This window comes from Microtus oregoni, unplaced genomic scaffold (genome assembly GCF_018167655.1).
Source record: "Microtus oregoni isolate MIOR12 unplaced genomic scaffold, Mior012 000027F_ref0000203, whole genome shotgun sequence".
Taxonomy (NCBI): Eukaryota; Metazoa; Chordata; class Mammalia; order Rodentia; family Cricetidae; genus Microtus; species Microtus oregoni.
In genome coordinates this window covers 33,006,644-33,026,302 of record NW_024543086.1, presented here as the reverse complement: position 1 = coordinate 33,026,302, position 19,659 = coordinate 33,006,644, and the positions used below count along the sequence as shown (strand labels likewise).

General features: G+C 53.7%; 1 protein-coding gene across 3 annotated transcripts; it reads left to right on the top strand.

Annotated features, from left to right (window-relative positions):
• Positions 1-852: 852 nt before the first annotated feature.
• On the top strand, positions 853-19,061 carry Relt (RELT TNF receptor). 3 transcript variants are annotated; one of them, XM_041676312.1, is made up of 12 exons: positions 853-1,217; positions 2,642-2,794; positions 10,311-10,380; positions 11,668-11,742; positions 11,860-12,026; positions 12,210-12,289; positions 13,024-13,281; positions 14,514-14,594; positions 14,897-14,978; positions 15,056-15,340; positions 15,728-15,926; positions 16,083-19,061. In XM_041676312.1, the coding sequence occupies exons 3-12, from the start codon at positions 10,315-10,317 to the stop codon at positions 16,128-16,130; spliced, it is 1,341 nt and encodes a 446-aa protein (XP_041532246.1). In that variant the 5' UTR covers positions 853-1,217; positions 2,642-2,794; positions 10,311-10,314; the 3' UTR covers positions 16,131-19,061. The 3 variants fall into 3 exon arrangements, with proteins under 3 accessions (XP_041532246.1, XP_041532249.1, XP_041532247.1); XM_041676315.1 differs by having other exon boundaries at positions 855-1,217; positions 15,083-15,340; XM_041676313.1 differs by lacking the exon at positions 853-1,217 and adding an exon at positions 2,352-2,448.
• The last annotated feature ends 598 nt before the right edge of the window (positions 19,062-19,659 follow it).

Below are 19,659 nucleotides of genomic sequence, written 5' to 3'. Positions count from 1 at the left end.
AACCTTGGTCTCCTGGACACCTTTGATCTCTTGAATGTACGTGTGTGTGTGTGGGGGGGGTGTGATCGAGGAGGCGGCTGTGGTGTTTGGGTGGCTACTTCTAGTACTGACACACCAAACCACACAAGGACACAATTTACAGAGGCAAAAATACAGTGTGTGTAGTGCCCTAGCTTCTACAACCATGTCTCATAGTGTTGAGCATTCTTTGTTGTTGTCATTGTTTTTGTCTGTTGGTGTGTTTGTGAAACAAGGTCTCGATATGTCCATGCTGGACATACTCAAACTCAGGAGCTTCCTGACTCAGCCTCTCAAGACCTGAGGCCACATTTCCACTCCGGCCTCCATTGGGAACTTTGATGGCTGGCATTAGGAAGATCAGGACAGCTGGTGTCACCCGTCCTACATGGGGGAGGGACCAACTACTCTGGAAGAGTGGGTATTTGGGCCAGGTTCCAAAGGAATTCACTGGGTGAGCATTTCGTACAGACTCTCTTACTAACTAGTTGGGGGATTCCAGAAGCCAGACTGGGCCTTATGCAAGACACCGAGGTCGTTGTCATCGGCAACCAATTCCAAAAGAAAGAAAATTCCCAGGAAGTGGTCGCTGTGGCTCTAGTTACGCAGCCAATAATGGCAGTACCTGAGTAGCATTTAAATCTCAAGCACCTTTTCGCTTCAAAACACAAGCCCGTTATTTCTTGGTTTGGAGCCCCGCCCCCCGCCCCCTCAAAGGGACGCGTCCGAAAAGCATCCTGGTCGCCCCGCGCAGCCCCTGCAGTTCCTAGGAGTCCCGAGAGGTGGCGATGGAGAGCAGCGGGGCCTGGCGGAAGAATCGTGAGCCCTCGGCCGGCTGGGGGTCGCTGGGTTAGCCGCGGCGAGGCTGCGAGTCGGGACTCTGACGTCGGGGGCGGGGCCAGAGGCCTGACGTAAGGGGCGGGGCCGAGCAGCTGTCCCTGCTGGGCCGGCGATTCATTCAAAAGGCGCGCACGCTGCGCGGCCGGCCCCCAGCGCTCGCCTCGCGGGGACCCTGCGCCGCCGGCCGGGTAAGGAGAGCGCGTTCGGCCCGCAGCCCCGCTCTGCTCCTCCAAGGAAGTTCTCCCGCGGCGGATGCGGCAGCCCCACTCTCCTGCTCCGACCTGTCCCGTCCCGGCGCATCCCGGAGCTCCCCGACTGCGCGTCCTCCCCACGCCGGGCGCTGCGCAGTCTGTCAGAAGGTGCGCGAGAAGCAGCGGAACTTGGCTGCCAAGGGTCGGTGGAACCCGGGAACTTGGATTGACACCAGAATTGGTTGTAGGACGGGACGGCAGCGCCTCGGTGCGGCTGCAACGCGGGGCTGCTGGGAAGGGGGGGTTTTGAACGGTGTCAGCCCGTGACTGTGGGTGACACGGCGCATGAGGCGGCCTGGCCCGGGTAAACGTGTGTCTGGGACCCTGGGTGGTGACACCAAGCCTAGCGGGCGACACAGAGGGGCTCTGTGTCGGAGACAGGTAGAGTGTATGTATGTGAGGCCACTGTGTGTGGCCTGCAGTGTGACCGGGGCAAGGACCACTAAAATTATGAGTATAAGGTAGAAGAGACGAATCTTAAAGAACTTGAGCAAGCCCTGAATCACGGGGTCACAGGGTGCATAAGGAGCCAAGGAGAGAGAGAGAGAGAGAGAGAGAGAGAGAGAGAGAGAGAGAGAGAGAATGTGTGTCTGTGTCTGCTTGACTCAGGACAGAGTAAGGAGACAGAAGGCAGAACCTGACACTTTCCAGCCGCTGAGGGGCCAAGGAAGATGAGTCTAGGGAATAAAGATCTCTCGAAGGCACCCTTCAGGAGTTCAGGTTAGTGAGGTTAGTGAGTTGTTTGCATCCAGATACAACCTAGCCGAGGGAGAGGAGACCAAAGCTGGGCGGCACTGGGTGGGTAGCCCCTCTAGCACAGAGAAAGACCCGAGGTGGTTTCATCTTCACACTCACACACACAGTGAAATCTCCAACGTCTGCCAGGGTCACTCTGTAGTCTGGGTCTTATTATCAGAATCCGCCCCTGCTGGGCCTCAGTCTCCCAGTCTGCACCGAGGTGTGAATAGCCTGTGCTCTGTGAATCATCACTTTGGGATCTTCTATTGTTTTTGGGTCAGTCTCTTCCATTCTTTCTCCTCCAGGCTGAAGGACTGCAGTGGGGGTGGGGGCAGGCTTCTGCTGGTTTGCATCCTTGTGCTAGGGGAAGGTTGGAAACAGTCTTGCCCACAGACTCCCGCTCAAAAGCCACCTGGTCTTTTAGATCCTGGAATCTCAATCCAAAGACATTCTCTACTCAGATCTCTTTTCTTCAGCTTCCTTTTCTGGAGAGGGGGAGTATTTGTTCTCCAACAATGAATGGTCTCTGATCTGGACTTGGAGTTCTTGCTTAAACCTCATCTGGGAAAGACTGCTCTGAGGCTCCTGCTCCCAGAAGAGGGTCAGTGCCATTCATGTAGAAAGGGTGGTAACTGGGCTCCCTAGCTCTGGAGGTGGCAGTGGGGTACCACACCTGATAGATGTGGAGGTTCTGCTTTCTCTAATTCTCTGAAAATGTTGTTGGATTTTGAGGGTGCAGCGGCCGGCCCTGCTGTAAACACTTTGCAATGTGCTGCTTTATTGAATCCTTGCAGTGGTCCTGAGACGTGGTGACTGTTGATGAGTTAGTACCTGAGGCCCAGAGAACCACAGTGACTTGTTCAAGGTTCAAAGTCAGGACAGTGCCCGGACTGGAGCTCGAGTCTTCTAGCCCCGTGAAGTGCTTGGCGAGGATCACCACCTTCCTGGTAATTGCTTGTGGCTTATCTGGGCCCTCATCTTACATACTGGGGCTGGCAGACCTGGCCCAAAGTGAGATGCGTGTGCACACACGGCTGACAAATTGCAAGTGGGTGTTTTACATGGTCTTCCTGTTCCTTCTCCCTGCTGAGCCAGAGATCACCAGAAAGACCTGCCTCTGAAGGATCTAGAGTTGGCCACACAGCCCAGGGGTGGCAGGGATACTTTGTGTTTGTACCCTGCCCAATCTGGGTCTGTGTCCCCCCATTTTCCCAGATACCCCTTCTTATTCTGATCACTGTCCCTCAGTCCTCCCTGGAATGATTGGAGCTGTGCTTTTGGGGCTGTTGAAAATAGCAGTCTTGGTCTCCAGGGGCTGAGCCCAAGTTATTTCCATCTCTAGCATAGAGGTAGAAATAGCTCAGGGCCAGGAAAAGGAGAGAAGGGAGAAGGGCTAACTAAGGGTTAACTCCCCCTTCTAGCCCAGCATCTGTGGAGCCCCCAGCTCTACTCAATGCCCCACCCAAGCCAAACCATTCTGGGAACTTGGGCCTCTGGGGATGACAGTGGGGCCAAGCTGGGTTTCTATTTGGTGTGGTAGCTGCTAGAGGGAGGTGCCTGTGTCTGTCATTGGTATAAAACAGAGGGACCCAACTTACAGAGCCAACAGGCTCAGCCCCACTTTACACAGGGCACAGCCAGCTCCTAGCCTTATTGGTCTCCTCTCCACTTTACCTCCTTCTGCTTGACCCCTGGGCAGTTGGGCAGCAAGGGAAGCAGCTTTGCAAACTGCTCCTGCTCTGGCTCTCTCTGTATGCCCAACTTCTTTTTTGGATTTTGTGTTTTCACTGCTATGGGTTGAACCCAGAGCCTTGTACATGCTAAGTTGGGCTGGGCTAGTTAGAAAAGCCAGCACTGCAACCCTGCGAAGTGCTCAGCCCTTAAGGCTATCAGCCCCTGTCCTCCAGAGTCCTTCTAGGCATAGGCAAGGAAGCCAGGAATCAAAGAGAAGTCACTTTTAAGACCCTAGTGCCACTGGGTCCAAATCCAGGTCCATGGCCTTGACGTCCAGAATTCTTTCCTGGGCTATCCACCCTGGGAAAGACGAGCACTCTATAAATAAACTGCCCATGCGGCTCCCAGAGTGTGGCTAGTTGGTTGGCACAGAGAGAGGGGGATGGAGGGGCCTTCTGTGGCCAGTTAGAGGCAGGGTCCAAATGTGAGTTTGAACTGAACTTGTTCTTGTGTGTGCTTACAGTGGGAAGGTCCTGAGAGCCCTGTACTCTGCCTCCTTCCTTGTCTCCATGAGGCAGCTTCCTCACTACTGGCAAAGGTTAAAGGAGATGAAGAAGTGATAGCTGAGTGGGTATCCTGAAGGGTGGGGTGGGGGCTGGGCTCAGGCCTGCTTGTGAAGAACTGCTGCTAGCCTGTGTGTTCTGGATCTTCTCCCTATACCATGAGATCACCTGAGTTATGGCAGGTGAGGCTGCATGGGAACCGCGGAACTGTCCCTTCCTGCTCAGTCTGCTTTCCTGACCCTTTTGGTTCTAGCTGTGTGGAAGCAAGCGCACATCGGACTCCAAGGCTACCTGGATCTCACGCTGCTGAGACTTTCGGACTTGGGCTCCTCCTGCCGTGCTTTAGACACCCAAGCACCTTGGCAGCCTTGACGGGAGGGGCACTGCTTGTTTTGAGTCTGAGTTCGCCCAATGACCCTTGTGAGGCTTTGGTGTTAGAAATGGTAGTGCTAGCTGGGCATTGGTGACGCAGGCCTTTAATCCAGCACTACCCAGCAGAGGCAGGTTGAGTTTGAGGTCAGCCTGGTCTACAAAGTGAGTTCCAGGAGACAGGGTTACACAGAGAAACTCTGTGTCAAAAAACCAAAAACACTGAAACCCAAACAGCAACAACAAAACCAAAAAGAACTGAATGGTAGATCTTGGCCAGCATTGCTTTTTTTGCTATTTTCTTTTTCATTTCTTTTTTTTGTTGTTGTTTTGTTTTCTGTTTTTCTGAGACAGAGTTTCTCTGTGTAGCTTTGGGCCTGTCCTGGCACTAGCTCTATAGACCAGGCTGGCCTGGAACTCACAGAGATCCACCTGTCTCTGCCTCCAAGTGCTGGGATTAAAAAAACCTTGCATTACCACTGCCTGACTGGCCAGCATTGCATAAGTGAAAATCCAAATATGCCCTCCACATCCTTTGAGGTCCCAAACTCAAGACGGGTTAAGTGACCTGTTCAAGGTCACAGAGCCACCTAGTGACAGCGGGAGCTGCAGCTCAGGTGGGCTGTCTCGGAGGCTAGCCTTGCCCCTGCTGGAACTAACATCATACACATGCCCAGTCAGGCCTCAGTACACCTCCTCTGCGTGGGCCTCAGTCCCCAGCACCTGAATCCTGTGATTTCTCCTCAGTTTCCTTAAATTTCTGTTCCTGGCAACCAAATTGGGATGCTGAGCGGTGGATCCTGACTCATTAGCAATAAAAAGTGGGGGGGAGTGGCCAGGGCAGCAGCTAAGCTGATTTCTGGGGTGCGGTGGGGGCGGAAGCAGCATGACTGAGGGGTGAACCTGTGTTTTCCCCCTGGGTCCTTGCTGTCCCGTCTTTGGGCCAGAGGAGGCAGTCCTTGGAAGGTCCATGTTTTTTTTTTTTTTTGTTTTGTTTTGTTTTGTCCCAAAACTCACTTTGTAGACCAGGCTGGCCTGGAATACTGGGATTACGGGATTAAAGGTGTGGTTGCCACAGTGACCAACCCGTGACCTTGAAAGCAGTGGGGTTCCAGGTGAGGTGACCTGAGCTGGCCTTCTCTCAGGACTGGTAAATCTTATTACCTTTCAGACTTAGTTCTTTTTAAAAATTTGTTACGATGTTTGTTTAATTTGTATTGGCTGGGTGTGGAAGTCAGCTCACAAGCTGCAGGAGCCAGTTCTTTCCCTTCTAGAGACTGAACCCAGATTATTCAGGGTTGGTGGCAGGCGCTGTAGCCCTTGACCAAGCCCTTGCTCAGCTTGCTCAGCCTCAGTCCCTGCAGTGGACCATGGACGCCTCTGTTGAGAGATCCAGCAAGACCCGGCCTGGAAAGGAGATGTGACATGGGACATTCCAGCTCTGTCCTGGGGGTGACTGCCTCGGTTGTCTCAGACACCTCTTTATCCCTAGACTTGTCCCAGGGGGAGGAATTCATTTCCTACTCAGACCGGAGGAGCGGGGAGAGCCAGATCCCGCTGCCTCAGCCTTTTCTCAGCCTTCAGGAGTCAATTAGCCCTTTCAGCCCCTACTGCCTGCCGTACCACCTGAGCTGCTGAAATGCAGGCTGTGGCAGCCAGGAGGCCTGATGAACAGAGCCGTGTCCAGCTCCTGCTGCCCTGAAGTGTGGCACGGGAAGAAAGCGGGGAGTGGGACACCCTTCTTTCTGCATAGCCCCTAAGCCGCTTTCATTTTTCTCTGGGCCTTCAACCCCAGCAGCAGCCCTAGGAGCTGCCCTTCCTGCCTCTGGGAATTCCCAGACTTCCCCAGTGTTCTTGGTTCCCGTGGTTTCTAATGTTCTCTTCTGTGTGATGTGGTACAAACTAGCACAGTATCCAAAAGGGCGTGGGTGCGGGTGGGGGCCACACCTCCTCCAGTCTCGCCTAGGTCTTTTCAGTAAACCTTCAGTTGAGCCCCCATCCGTCTGTATGAGCCACCATCCACACTTCTGCACTAGCCTTCTCACCATCAGATTGACTGGGCTTCAGGGTTGGAAAGGCAGAGAGAGACAAGACAGTCCTGGGCGCCATCCCTTGCCTAGTACTATGGGATCCTCATGGGTGACTTCCCCCAACTGTTTACTCAAGTCTGAAAAGGGAATTTCACCTCTGCCATGGATTGGAGGTGAGCTGTGGGAGGGATAGTGCCCTGCTGAGGTCTGTTCCCTTCTGTTAGGGAAGCCAGCAATGCCTAGCAGCCTTAGCTAGCACCCAGTGTGGGCACTGCCCTACTTCAGCCCTAGTTGCCAGGGAACCACTGGGTCCCTTGCTAACCTGGATCCCTCTATTGATGTTGCCTTTGTGCTGCCTGGTGTAGTCACTGCTGAGGAAGGCTTGGGTCCTGCTTTGTTTCCTGGCAACCCTGGCCTCGAGAGGCAGCAGAGAAGCCACAGGCGGGGAAACAGAATCTACCTTCTTCCCTGTCCTACCCCAGGACCGGCGCTGGTCCCACCTCCTCCCGTGGTGCTCTTACTTGGCTGGCAGCTACCTCTGCTCTGTGCTTCAGGGTTCCCACAGGCCCTGGGAAAAGTGCAAACTCAGCCTGACCTGGGCACTGCGTACCAGTCTTCCCCTCTCCTATACCCCAATCCTAGAGTGGCCTGCTGGGTATTTCCTATGTATTTGATCCCTTCCTAATCATTGATCATAACTACAGAAGAGAATTTCCCATGCTTCACACTTGCTGGTCAGACATGTGTGTGCCCTTCCTTTTTTAAAATTTACAAATGGGGAAAGTGAGGCATGATCTTATTCTGTGCCAATCCTGTGCTGAGAACTAAACGTGAATTTTCTCATTTCACCTTCACATGAGCTGTCTGCAAGGGACCCCACAGCTCCCCAGCCAGTGCAGGGCAGAGGAGGGCAAGCTTGTGCTCAGTGATGTTTCCCAGGTCACCAGAGGGCTTCAGGTGCACGTTAAGACCGGCCCGCCTCTGGGCTTCTCTCTCTGGCATAGCTGGGTAGTCTTTGGGAGATATCTCTCCTACTTCTCATCCCCAGTACAGCCCACACCCAGCATAGCACTGGGCACAGAGGATAGCTTGTGGTAAGAAAGGGGGCTGGGCAAATGGCACCATTGCTGAGGGGAGGGGTGGTTGGGGCCTTCAGGAGGAAGTGACTTTGAACTGCTTTCTGGAGGAAGAGTAGGTGTTGGCCAAAAGTGATGGGAGGGGTTTCTGAAGCATCAAGTCGCTGAGAGAGAATCCAAAGGTGGCTGGTGTGTGTGCGTGTGCGTGTGTGTGTGCATGTTTGTGTAAGGAGGTTTTCAGGGGTATGTGGGGGACACCATTCTGAGGTGGGGGAGCTGACTCAGGGCACGCCCACATCTGTCAGGACACCTAGGCTGCAGGTAAGGTTGATGTAGAGGTCAGAAGAGGTGGACCGAGGCCTTGGAAACACTCCGGGAGTGTTCTGGGGGGACTTGGCAGGGGTTAGGGGTAAACCCACAGATTCTAGGAAAGAGGAAGTCGCCTGAGGCTTGGGCGGGCAATACAGCTTCCTCTTTCTCTGGGGCTGCTCCTCCCTGGGGCAGCTGCTCCTGGCAGTTTCTGCAGTTTGGCTTGTATTCGGGGAATTTCTAGTCTGATTGTTTGGGCCTCAGCCACCCTGAGGCTCCAGTTCCACGCCTGGGTTGGGTGCTGGGCTTTGCGGTGAATAAAACAGACAACCTTGAGCTGACTGCTGTCTGGTTGGGGGACAAGCAGTGAACAAGGCAGCCAACAAATACTTAATCACCACCCTGGAAGTGTGGGGAGGAAGTCCCGTGACCCACTTGAGGCCCATTACCTGGGCTGTGCTTTTGACAGACTCCTGCCACAGAAGATAAACAGCCTGCCCTGCAGTTGTACAAGGAAGCCAAGGCTAGGGAAGCTGGGGGCTCAGGTAGATGAAGAGTGGGCTGTGAGCTAACTTCCTTCTCCACTAGAACCTGCCCCCCGAACTGTGTGTGACTAGGCTAACTCTCCTCCTTCTGGTACCTGGAGCTGGAAGAGCTTTCTGGGCTTTACCCTCCACCTTTGGGCTGCAGTGTGCCCATTTCTCTCAGCTCAGGTAGCCTTCAGGAGGTGTTAGGCTTTGGAGGTATCCCTGACTGTCTGGCGTTCTAGACAAGGGAAGTATGGGGGCCTTCACTGACCCCCCTCTGACCTAGGGTCTTCTCCAACCTTGCTTTCTCATGGGTTTCTAGAGTAGTAGATGCTGGAGGACGGGGGGTGGAGATGCAGCAGCAGGCAGGCACATGTGTGCATGTGCCTGAGCAGGCAGATGGGCAGGTTGAGAGTGGGGCCATGCAGCCAGACTGGGGTAATTGGAAGGTGCATAATTAGAAGGCAAGGGATGCTGGGCGGCGGCTGTGGTAGGGAAGCCTGAGTGGGCCCACTCCGGCTCTGAGGACAGGACAGTCTCAGATCACCCGGAAGGGGCTGCTGGGGTCCAGGTGGTCCTGGGCCTCATCTGGGCTTTGAGTTTTTTTCTCTTGCGTTTCTCCCCTCGTCCTCGTTCTGTGGGCTTTTGGGGCTGGGACCGTGCTTTGGTGACAACCTGGAGACTTGGGATTTGTGGTCAAGTCTGTAATGATGAGATCTTCCTCATCATGACTGCAGAGAGGCCATGGAATATGGTCTGGAGGGGACACTGTGGTGCAGAACCTGGTAGGCAGTTTTGTGACTGAATTTGAGAAGGGACGCGTGAAGGAATGAGTCAGGAGTGCCATCTGTTGAGTGTTGACTGCCTCGTGTGGCCTTTACCTACTCTGGAGCCGTCCTTCCCTGTCCCTGGTCTTCCCCTTAATTGGCCTGGAGCCTGCTGCCAGTGACCTGGAGAGTCCCTGGGTGCTGTGACGCTAGCTCCTCCCCCTCCCCTGGGTGTAACTTTAATCCCTGACCCTACTGTGGTATTCATGGGGCCAGGCCCAGGTCAGATGGCGGATCGGTTTCCTCTGCTCCACTCTTGTTTCCAGCCAGGAAGCCTGGCTACCAGCAGAGAGGGGGCTCTGTGATTGAAACCTTCTGTGAGCAACATGTAGCCTGTGGCCCCTTGTCCAGTGGGTTGGGGGAGGGCTAGGTCTGTGAGCACCCCACCCCACCTGTGACCCTGACTGTGGGAAATACCCATGAACTTTCTGTTGTCTGTTGGGAATCCAGTCTGTTTGCCATAGTGTCCTCTGAGACGGAGCTCCCTGTGGACACTGGTGATCCTAATTCCCTAGTGCAGAAGCATGTCTGTTCTCCAGCAGGCTGAATGCCAGACGGTAACCCTCCCTCCCAGTTCTGCCATGATACCTGGGCAGGCAGAGATGCCAGCACCTAAGCCCAGGCTTCCCTGGGGAAGGTGTAGAGGAGGACCAGGCCTATGACAGAGTTAAACCTGTGAGAATTAAGGCAGAGTGTGAGAGGCTGGGGATAAGAGCAGGGCTAGAGGTGCTGCATTCATCTTAAACACCCAGCCCAGGCCTTCCTCAGCTTCCTTCCTCTCCTCTTGCCCCCCTCTGATGCTTCAGGGCACCTGGCTGTTTATGGAAGGGGAAGGAAGCACTTCCTGCTTTGAGAAACCTCCTGAGCTATAGAACCCTCAGCTTCCCTCCCGCCTCAGACAGGCCTAGAAGGCTGGCCCTAGCCAGGTCAGTCCTACCTCTGCTCAGACCTGCATCCTGCCATGTAGGGCAAGTGCTTGCCCAGCACCCAACAGCAGTCTTGTCATCCTGAACGTGGCTTGTGGGGAGACAATCAAGACATTCCTGCCTGCCCTGGCCACTCCTCCGAGCTTCCTTTATCTGCCCTAGGTCAATGTCACTCCAGGGCCTGACGATGAAGTGGACCTTGCTGGGCTGGCCCCTGTCTTGCCTCTTTGTGGTGAGTTGGAGAAGGGCCCCAGAGAAGCTAGACTAGCTGGTGTCTGAGCGTGCACCACAGTGCTCCAGGAGAGGGTCAGGCACTGCTCAGGAGTCTCAGGCTCTGGCGGACTTAAACTCAGTGTTTCTTGGAAGACCAAATGAAGTGTCTACTAGCACTCCCTGGCATGCAGTTGTGACCCTGTAGACACAGGCTGTCCAGAAGAGACAGGCAAGCCAGGGATTCAGCTTTCCCAAGCAATTCCCACATGGGCCAGAGGGATTTCCTAGCATTTGCAGGCAACTGAAAGCAAGGTACTTGCCTCAGGCAGGTGTGGGGCAAAGCTAGGAGGGCAGGAGGGGACCTGGAAGACTTTGAGTACCTCCTGCTGGATGTAGGGTCTGTCTTAGTTTAGGGAAGCTCGGATTCTGCGGCTGGAGTCAGAGCACCTTGGGGTCTGTGTGGTCTTTCTATTGTGGCCGTGGAAGCTCAGGGATGGCAGACTGAGGTCTCCAGGAGAGAGCCTCCAGCCTTAGCAGGTGCTGGCGGCCAGGCCTGACCTTCTGCCTTTAGGGTAGCTCCGTTCTGGTGCCCTCTACCCTAGCAGCTGGGGCCAAGTCGGAGAACAGGGTCTTCCCATACCAGGAGTTGCGCAGGTAGTCCGGCGTTCACTTGAGTGGGAAGCAAAGGGAGGCCACCAGAGAGGGGGCTGGTGACCCACATCTAGAAGAGCATTCCTCTGGGACGTGGCATGCCCTGTTTAAGTGCAGGGCATGAATGGGGTGGCTGTGGCACAGGGGGAGGTCACAGAGGAGAATGTGGTCTCAGACTCAGCCCAGGGCCCAGAATAGTAAGTAAGCACCAGCTGCAGCCTTGGCTGCAGGCACGATAAACAGAGGGTAGTTAATGACATGCCCAGCTTGGGGGTGCGGCGGGGGAGGCATGCAGCAGGAAGGGAGACAATCTCAGAAGAATTCGGAAGCACTTCCTGCTCATCTGTCTGGGGTGAGGAGTGTAACTCATCTGAGAGAGCTATAATTCAGATATGCTCAAGAGCTTCAGGTCCTGATCCTGTCTGGGGCTTCCCAGTATTTTCCAGAACAGATATAATTCTTTCTTTACCTAGACACTGGTAGTGCAGCGGAATGGCAGACGCAGGCTCTTAGAGTGTGCCTGAAGCCTGGGAGGGAGCCCATGTGGTCTGCGATTCACTCAGGAAGTAGGTAGTGAGCAGATGACCCTGAAGGCCTCATGCCTATCACTTTCTTCCTCTGTGGCCACTTCTGTGTTCCACCTGCATTCTTCCAGCTGCTGCCCTGGCCTCTGGCCACTCCAACATCATTAACTCCTTGGCTGTGTCCACCTGGCAAGGAACCTGATCTGGTGAGCGATACACTGTCCTATCCCGGGAAGACTCTTGAGGGCAGAGGGAGGCCTGAACTTCCATGCCCAGGGCCTCAGGCCTAACTCCTGGCCTTGTAATCTTTTTCCTCTCCACAGGACCCAGGGCAGGGCACATTATGCCGAACCTGCCCCCCAGGCACCTTCTCAGTCTTATGGGACTCCCGTCCATGCCAGCCTCATTACCGCTGCAGCCTTCGAAGGAGGTTGGAGGCCCAGGCTGGCACATCAACTCATGATACAGTGTGTGGAGACTGCCAGCCTGGGTAAGCACAGGGTGAGGGTGGGGCTCATGCTGGGCTCTTGGCCCACTGCTCCCTGATGGGCCTCACTTCCGTCTATGACATGGATTGGTGGCACCATTGAGGGCACTTTGTAGGAAGGAATTCAGTTTTTCCTAAGGACATGGTTTAACTTCTGGAGCTCAGTGCCATCTTTCCTCCCTGCAGATGGTTTGGGTCTCGGGGAGTCCCTCATGTTCCATGTCAGCCATGCTCCAAGGCACCTCCAAATACTGGTGGCTGTGACGGTGAGTAACAGATGGTGCGGTAGGAAAGGGGGCAGCGAATTTGAGCCCAAGAGTCCATGCAGCATCCATGTGGGGACAATAGGGTCCTTCTTCAGACCATAGGCGATCAGGCAGTCAGAAGGTGTCTAGATGGTCAGCCACCTTGCTCATGAGTGATTGAGAGCATCCAGCGTCTGGTAGCTACCATGAGGATTGGGGATTCGTCTCCTTTTTGGTCCCATTATCCCTGTCCTCTCCAAAAGAGCCCTACGGATGTGTGTGAGCATGCACCTGTGCCTTTGTAGTTACCTGTGACCCATGGCTTCTTACCAGAGCCAAAACCTCTTGAGGCTACTAACTCATGTGAGTAGGATTCCTGTGTCCCTTTGTCTAGGAGCGTGCCATATGTGTCTGTCTGTGTGAGGGGCAGTTAAAGGTTGAGGCCCAAAGGAGCCTCATTGGCTAGTCAAGGAGGAAAGACATCAGCTGACTTTTGTCTCCCGAGTGTGGCGGGGTGGGTTGTCTTGGGATATTAGTTTTCCTCCAGCTTTGTGCTCAGGTCCTTGGACTTAATTGTCATCACTCCTGCTCCCGGCCTCCTACCCCGACCTACCCAGGGCTCCCAAGGCTAGGCCAAGGCAGGACAGCAGGTCAGGCAGAGAACCTTTCTGAGGCTGAGGAGGGACAGTACCAGCCTTGCAACTTCTTTGTATGTTTTTCTCTGCTGCCTTGCTTCCATCCTCTGTGGCATTCAGAATCAGGGCGACGGACCCGGCGTGGTGTGGAAGTGGCAGCAGGTACCGGTAGCAACAGTGAGCCTCGGCAGTCTGGGAACGGCACTCGGGCAGGCGGCCCTGAGGAGACAGCTACCCAGTATGCCGTGATCGCCATCGTACCTGTCTTTTGCCTCATGGGGCTTCTGGGGATTCTGGTGTGCAACCTGCTCAAGCGGAAGGGCTACCACTGCACGGCCCACAAGGAAGTTGGGCCCAGCCCTGGAGGAGGAGGCAGTGGTAAGACCTGACTAGGTCCAGGTGGGGGGCTAGGGATTTTGGAAGGGACCTTCCTGGTCTATAGGTGTGACAGGAGAGGCCTGCAGAGGGCTAATCGGGAAGGCCTCCTGGAGGTGCTGTGCGGCACCCTTGATGGCAACAGGCAGAAGTAAAGTCTTAAGCTGATCAAGTTGGTAAGATTTCTACCTGGGTGAGGCCCTGCTCCACAAGGTTGGGACTTGGCAGGGGCAGCAGGCTCCAGTTGTCTAATTCAAAGTGGCCTCTGGCCTATGGTCTGGAGCAGGAGAATGCCCTGCATCAGGAGGGCTGGCAGGCCACTTTTTTGGCAGGCACTATGCAGGTTCAGGTTTCAGCTCTGCTGTGGTTTGAGATACAAGTACTGGAACCAGAGATAGAAGGCCTTGGGCCCATTGCTTCTTTTGCTGACCAATGTCTCCTGAAGGGTAGAGACCTTCTGGGCAAATGCACTTCTCTGGGCTGTCAGGAGCCTTCTGGCCAAGTCAGCAGAGACACAACCTCTCCCATGCCAGCTTTCAGAGCCCCTCCAACTCCTAACCCTAAATTATTGAGGGAGGGTACAAGTCAGGGCCGATTTAAACTTATGTTTGGATATTTTTTTTTAATTTTATGTATGTGTATTTTGCCTGCATAATGTATGTATGTATGTATGCAGCAGGTGTGTATCTGGTGCTCAGGGAGGCCAGAAGACAGTTTACGATCCCCTGGAACTAGAGCCAGACAGTTTTAAGCCACTATGTGAGTACTGAGAACAGGATTCTGCTCCTCTGTGAGAATAAGTACTGTTGAGCTTCAGCTCAAAGTCAGGGCTCTTTTATGTAGGACTGTCCTTTTCTGCTAGCCTAGTGACTTTAAGTGTTGACTGCGGCCGGAGTCCATTCTCACACCCTTAAGGGTTAAGCCCAGAGCTGTTAAGTAGTTCTCTGGAGAAGGTGGAGTGCAGAGAGGTCATGGGCCTGGGAAGGTGGTGGGAGTTCTGAGCAAGGAGAGCCAAGAAAGGAGCAGTGCCCACCCAGAAGAGGCTGGTGCAGTCTGCAGGGATAGAGTTGAGTCTAGGTGATGGGCCTGTGGGTCCTATCACCTGAACACCACAGTAGATTCTGCTGAACCTCTGAGCAAGGACTATGATGTCCTCTGCCAGCAGATCCTGGTGCAGCTTGGGAGCCCTGAATCCCTTCTTTCCTAGAATCATGGATTCCTTTTCTTTTCTCCAGGGATCAATCCCGCCTATAGGACAGAGGACGCCAACGAGGACACCATTGGAGTCCTGGTGCGCCTGATCACAGAGAAGAAAGGTGAAGAGAGGGTCTTTATGTTTTACCCAATGCCTAGGAGTGGGGTGGGGGGGTCTCCTTCTGGAGCCTTAGAGGATGTTTGGGAAAAGTCCTGCCTAGCTCTGCCTCCCCAGATCAAAGCCTCAGCCTGACTGGTACTCCAACCCTGGATGCTGAGTGATTTTTGACTCTTATCTTGACTGGTGAGGGATGGAGGAAGGGCTCTGGGACAGGGATATGGGAGCAGGCAAGGGCTATCTGCCGAGCTGTGGGGCGCTCCTTCCTTCACTCTGGAGCTGGGTTCTGATTCCACCTGCCCATAGAGAACGCAGCAGCCCTGGAGGAGTTGTTGAAAGACTATCACAGCAAACAGCTGGTCCAGACAAGCCACAGGCCTGTACCTAGGTGAGTGGTGGGACCCTCAGATAATCAGCTTGCCTCCTGGGGATCCCTGCCTGACTCTACTTGATGGCTTGCCACAGTGACCATTTCTGCTCCTCCTCCTGCAGGCTGCTGCCAGCCTCCTCCAGCATGCCGCACATCTGTCCACATCGCCACCACCTCCACACTGTGCAGGGCCTGGCCTCACTCTCTGGCTCCTGCTGCTCCCGTTGTAGCCAGAAGAAGTGGCCAGAGGTGCTGCTGTCTCCTGAGGCAGCGGCTGCCATCACTCCTGCTCCCACCCTCCTGTCCAACCCATCCAGGGCTCCCAAAGCTAGTGCCAAGACAGGACGTCAGGGTGAGATCACCATCTTGTCTGTGGGCAGGTAAGGTGGGCACAGACATAGCAGGGTCAGGGACTAACTTGACAGTCTGGAGATAAGCAGGTCCTCGGGTCAGCTTAGTACCGACTAGCCTTTCCTGGGCCTTTCTGGGTAGTACGAGTGGCCAAAAGAGTCATTTCCCAGCTGTGCTGCCTGACATGGAGCTCTTGTCCCAGAGGCATGGTCTTGGTGTTACTTCTTAGGCCAAAGGTCTGTCCACCTCTAACTAGATGTGGGGCTGCCGGGAGCTGGGCACAAACAGCCTAGTCTCTGGGGGTCTAGGAAGGGCTCTTGGACAGTGTAACAGGCTCAAGCTGTGACCTGGTAGGTGCCTTCTCTGTCCTAGGCTCTCTCTCTGATATGGGCTGTTGGTGCCACCTCTCCCTGCAGGTTCCGTGTGGCTCGCATTCCTGAGCAGCGAACCAGTTTGTTGTCATCTGAAGTGAAGACTATCATGGAGGCTGGGCCTTTAGGGGGTGATCTTCCTGACTCCCCACAGCCCAGTCTTCCCCCTGAGCAGCGGGCACTGCTGGGAAGTGGTGGGAGCCATACTAAATGGTTGAAGCCTCCAGTAGAAAACAAGGCAGAGGTAAGAGCTGGGGGGAAGTTTTCTGTTAGCACCTGGGTCAACCCTGACAGAACAAAGGCCCAGGGAGGCAGTATGGGTAGCTCTGGGTAGATACCACTTTTCTGAAGCCCAAATGACTGTCTGACTTAGCTCTGACCCCTCAATCCTGATCCCCAGGAGAACCGCTATGTGGTTCGGCTAAGTGAAAGCAGTTTGGTCATCTGATGGGCTGTCTGGAGTTAGATGTTCTGCCCTGCTCTGGGAGGTTCTGAAGGCTTTCTGCAGGAGAGAGAGCTGCAGCTGGGACCGAGGACCAAGATGCAAAGGCCTAGCAAACAAAACAGCAAAGACCAAGGCCTGGAGGTGGGTCTGCCCCACTGAGGAGGCAGCTCTCCACGCAGCAAGTGAGCAGGAGATCAAGAGCCCAACCCATTCCTGCAGCCCTAGTCAATTCCCTGCAGGGTGCCCTAACCTGTGCCTGTCCTGAACACATCATAGGAGCCCTCTGTCTTCTAGGAGTCTGGTTTGGCAGAGGAGTGGTGTCTGTACCTGGTCCCCAGCTTGTGCCTTGGGAACTAGTCACTCTTGCCATGTCCTGGATCCTGGACATGCCTCCCTCTCTTCTGGCAGGCCCTGTAATGGGAAGGAGTAGCAAAGGGCCCTGTATTGGTGGCAGAGTACCTAGGTTCCAGCTTTTCTAACTGTGAAGTGAAGGAAGGAGAGCTCAGTTCTGTCGGGGGAGCTTGACCTTGCTACCCTCCTATTAGTAGCTTTCTCTGGCCTGTTTCTGCTGCTTCCTGGACCTTCCCTTCAAGGCTCCCATTGGACTATTATGGCAATGCCTACAGAAGGGGCTTACTGCATGTGCCTGCCCCTACCCTGCTACTTTTAAAGAAACTGAAAAATTACCTGACTTGCATAGGCTCTGGTGCAGAGCCTCAGGCCACCCTGCTGCCTTCGAACTCTGAAGCTGCCGGGAGAGGAAGATGGCCGCCTAGAAAGTGCCTCTGGTCTGTGGTTTCCATGCTCCTGTGGTAGTGTCTGCCTGAGTTTTTGGTAGCAGGGTAACTGCCAATCCAGCCTTAGTCTCTGCTCTGACTCAGGGCCTGGTTATTTATGTGGGGCCGCGCAGGCGCGGGGCCCACTGTCCATCCCATCCCATCTCTTATTTATTGAAACCTGCTGCTGCCCTGTCCCTACATCTCCAACCCCACACTTGAGTAATAAAAGGTGGAAAGTGGTGTCATGAGGCGCTTCCTTTCCCGGTTCCCACCTTGGAATCCTGTTTGCTCACCTCATGCTTCCAGGGGCCTGAGATAATGCCCTTCCCTTCCTCAGCACTGTCCTCTGAAGCCAGGGCAACGGGCAGAGGTGGCTTGTTTCATTCTCACCAAGGTCCCCAAAGGCCGGGCTTCCCAATAGAAATACAGACTGAGCCATGTGTGTGATTGAAAGTGTTCTAATAATCATTCCAAAAAGCTTTTTAAAAAGGTAAACTTAATTTTAATATTTTTAACCCAGTAAATCCAGAATGTTTTCATCGTAATATAAAATAACTATGAAAATCATGAACGAGCTTTTATTTTTCAGTTTAGAGTCTTCTGTATTTTACACATCTTGACATGAACTAAATATGTGTCGAGGGCACAAGAGCCATGTGGTGAGTGGCAACAGCTCTACAGGAAACAGTAGACATGTAGAAGCTCAGAGTGTGGGAGGGGATGTGTTCCACGAAGTGGGAAGCAGTGTGTGCAAAGTCCAAAGGTGGGAGGGACTAAGGGTTCTCCATGGCTGTTGGGACGACAAAGTCTTGGTCCTCTTGGTCATACAGGAGCACCGGAAGGAAGCAGGAGGCTGCTGGAGCTCTGGGGAGATAGATCTGGGTAAAAGGAATAGTTTACAAAGATTCAGGTGGGCATCTTTACAGCCAACTGGGCTGGAAGGGTCCATTTTTAGGAAAAGGTCTCAGGGCTGATCCTAGAGCCTGGTGATAAGAAAGCCATCAGAGTCCTGGTGGCCAATAAAGGGTATAGAGTTTGGGGAAAGTTGGCCAAGAGGCCAGAAAGTCTGTCATGTATCCTGGGGGGGGTGGAGAGCAGGGTGGACAGGGCCTTGGTAGTTTCCTTGGTGAGAGCTGAACCAATACCATGATAATCAAGGAACACCATGGTTGGTGGGGTTTTGTTAATGTGTGGTATACTGTTTAATACTGAAGAGAGCGCTGAACGGTGGTGGCACACCTTTAATCCCAGCACTCAGGAGGCAGAAGCAGGTGTGGGAGTTTGAGGCCAACCAGGTTTACAGAGTGAGTTCCATGACAGCCTAGGGGCTACACAGAGAAGCCTGTCTTGAAAAACAAAAACAAATGGAAGAGACAGGCAAAAACTACTGGCTGTCCCATGGAGGCAGAAGGACTAGAAATTGATAGAACTTGTGAGGTGTGGAAGGCTGACCTAAAGAAGGGGTCCAGGTGGCTATGCTGGACTTCAGAAAGCCTGACTTCACTGAGGACAGTTTTCTGGGCAGAAACCATGGTAGGTGTAGCAGTGCCAGGAATGGTGGTGGGGGAGAAGAAAAGCAACCTTTGACAGGATGGGCATGTTTTGAGTACCCACCTAACCCTGCTTCTCCAAACTATATCCTTTGGGTACATGGTCCTCTATGAAGTAGGTGTAGACAGTTTCCCTCAGTGTATTCAAGAAAATGGTCCCTATGGTTTCAGGGTGCCCTTGGCATCCATTTGCTGTATCTCAAGAGTTTGGTTTCTCAAGTTTGCCTGTCCCTTTAGTTAGCCAACTCATGCCCCCCACTTATCTATGATTTGGATAACACAGCCCACTTGGGTGGTGCATGAGGATAAGAGTGTTTCCTGGGGGTGAGACAGGAGGTGGGACCCCATCCATTCTCTGGGAAGGCTAGATTAGAGACACATTCAGATACTAATCAGGGTGGAAATATGTTCGGGCTTCCAGACTGGTAAGCATGCTCCTATGAGCAGTACTCTGCCCTGCTCCTGCTTGCTCAAAGCATTGTTTGTTTCCTCATTTGCTGCTTTTTGGTTTTTCAAGACAGGGTTTCTCTGTACAACAAACTGTCCCAGAACTCGCTCTGTAGACCAGGCTGACCTTGACCTCACAGAGGTCCACCTGCCTAGGATTAAAGGCATGCACTACGACCGACCGACCGGCTCCTTATTTCCTTCGCGTATCATACAATTTCCCAACATCAGACCAAAGTGGTGGGAGGTGATGCAGGCGTGTGACACTCTCCACAGCCCCACTTTCTCTTGGGAACTTTCCTACAAGTCCCAGCAGCCCTCTCCCTAGTAGAGGTGGGAACTGGAGGGAAGAGTAGGCATTGGGGTCCAACCTCCTACCTCTCTGTGTTCTCCCTTCACCAGTTCCACGATGGATCATGTACAAAATAGGATGGGAGTATATCAGGAGGCAGAGTGAAGCTTGGTGGGAGGTGTACCAATTTCCAGTTACCATTCTAAAACGGGCCAAGGTATGTCCACTGGTCCAGTAGGCCTATCCCTATCCCATGGGGGGTCTTACTGGTTCTTGCAGCATTGGATTGGAACTCAGGACTTACCCAAGTTAGACAAGTCCTGTCTCTGTGCTGCACCTCCATGGAAGGTCTTCAAACATTACTGAATCTTCTGCAATATAGAGGAAGCAGTGGCACACACCTGGCTTCCATCTTTTGGAGTGATCACTTTAGGCCAGTTTCTCTCTCTCTCTCTCTCTCTCTC

Bases quoted from the DNA above. Each gene is read 5' to 3' on its own strand.
- Relt (XM_041676312.1), top strand. From the start codon at position 10,315: ATGTCACTCCAGGGCCTGACGATGAAGTGGACCTTGCTGGGCTGGCCC. The intron at 11,743-11,859 runs GTGAGCGATACA...TCCTCTCCACAG, and splicing joins CTGGCAAGGAACCTGATCTG to GACCCAGGGCAGGGCACATT. The intron at 14,595-14,896 runs GTGAAGAGAGGG...ACCTGCCCATAG, and splicing joins CCTGATCACAGAGAAGAAAG to AGAACGCAGCAGCCCTGGAG.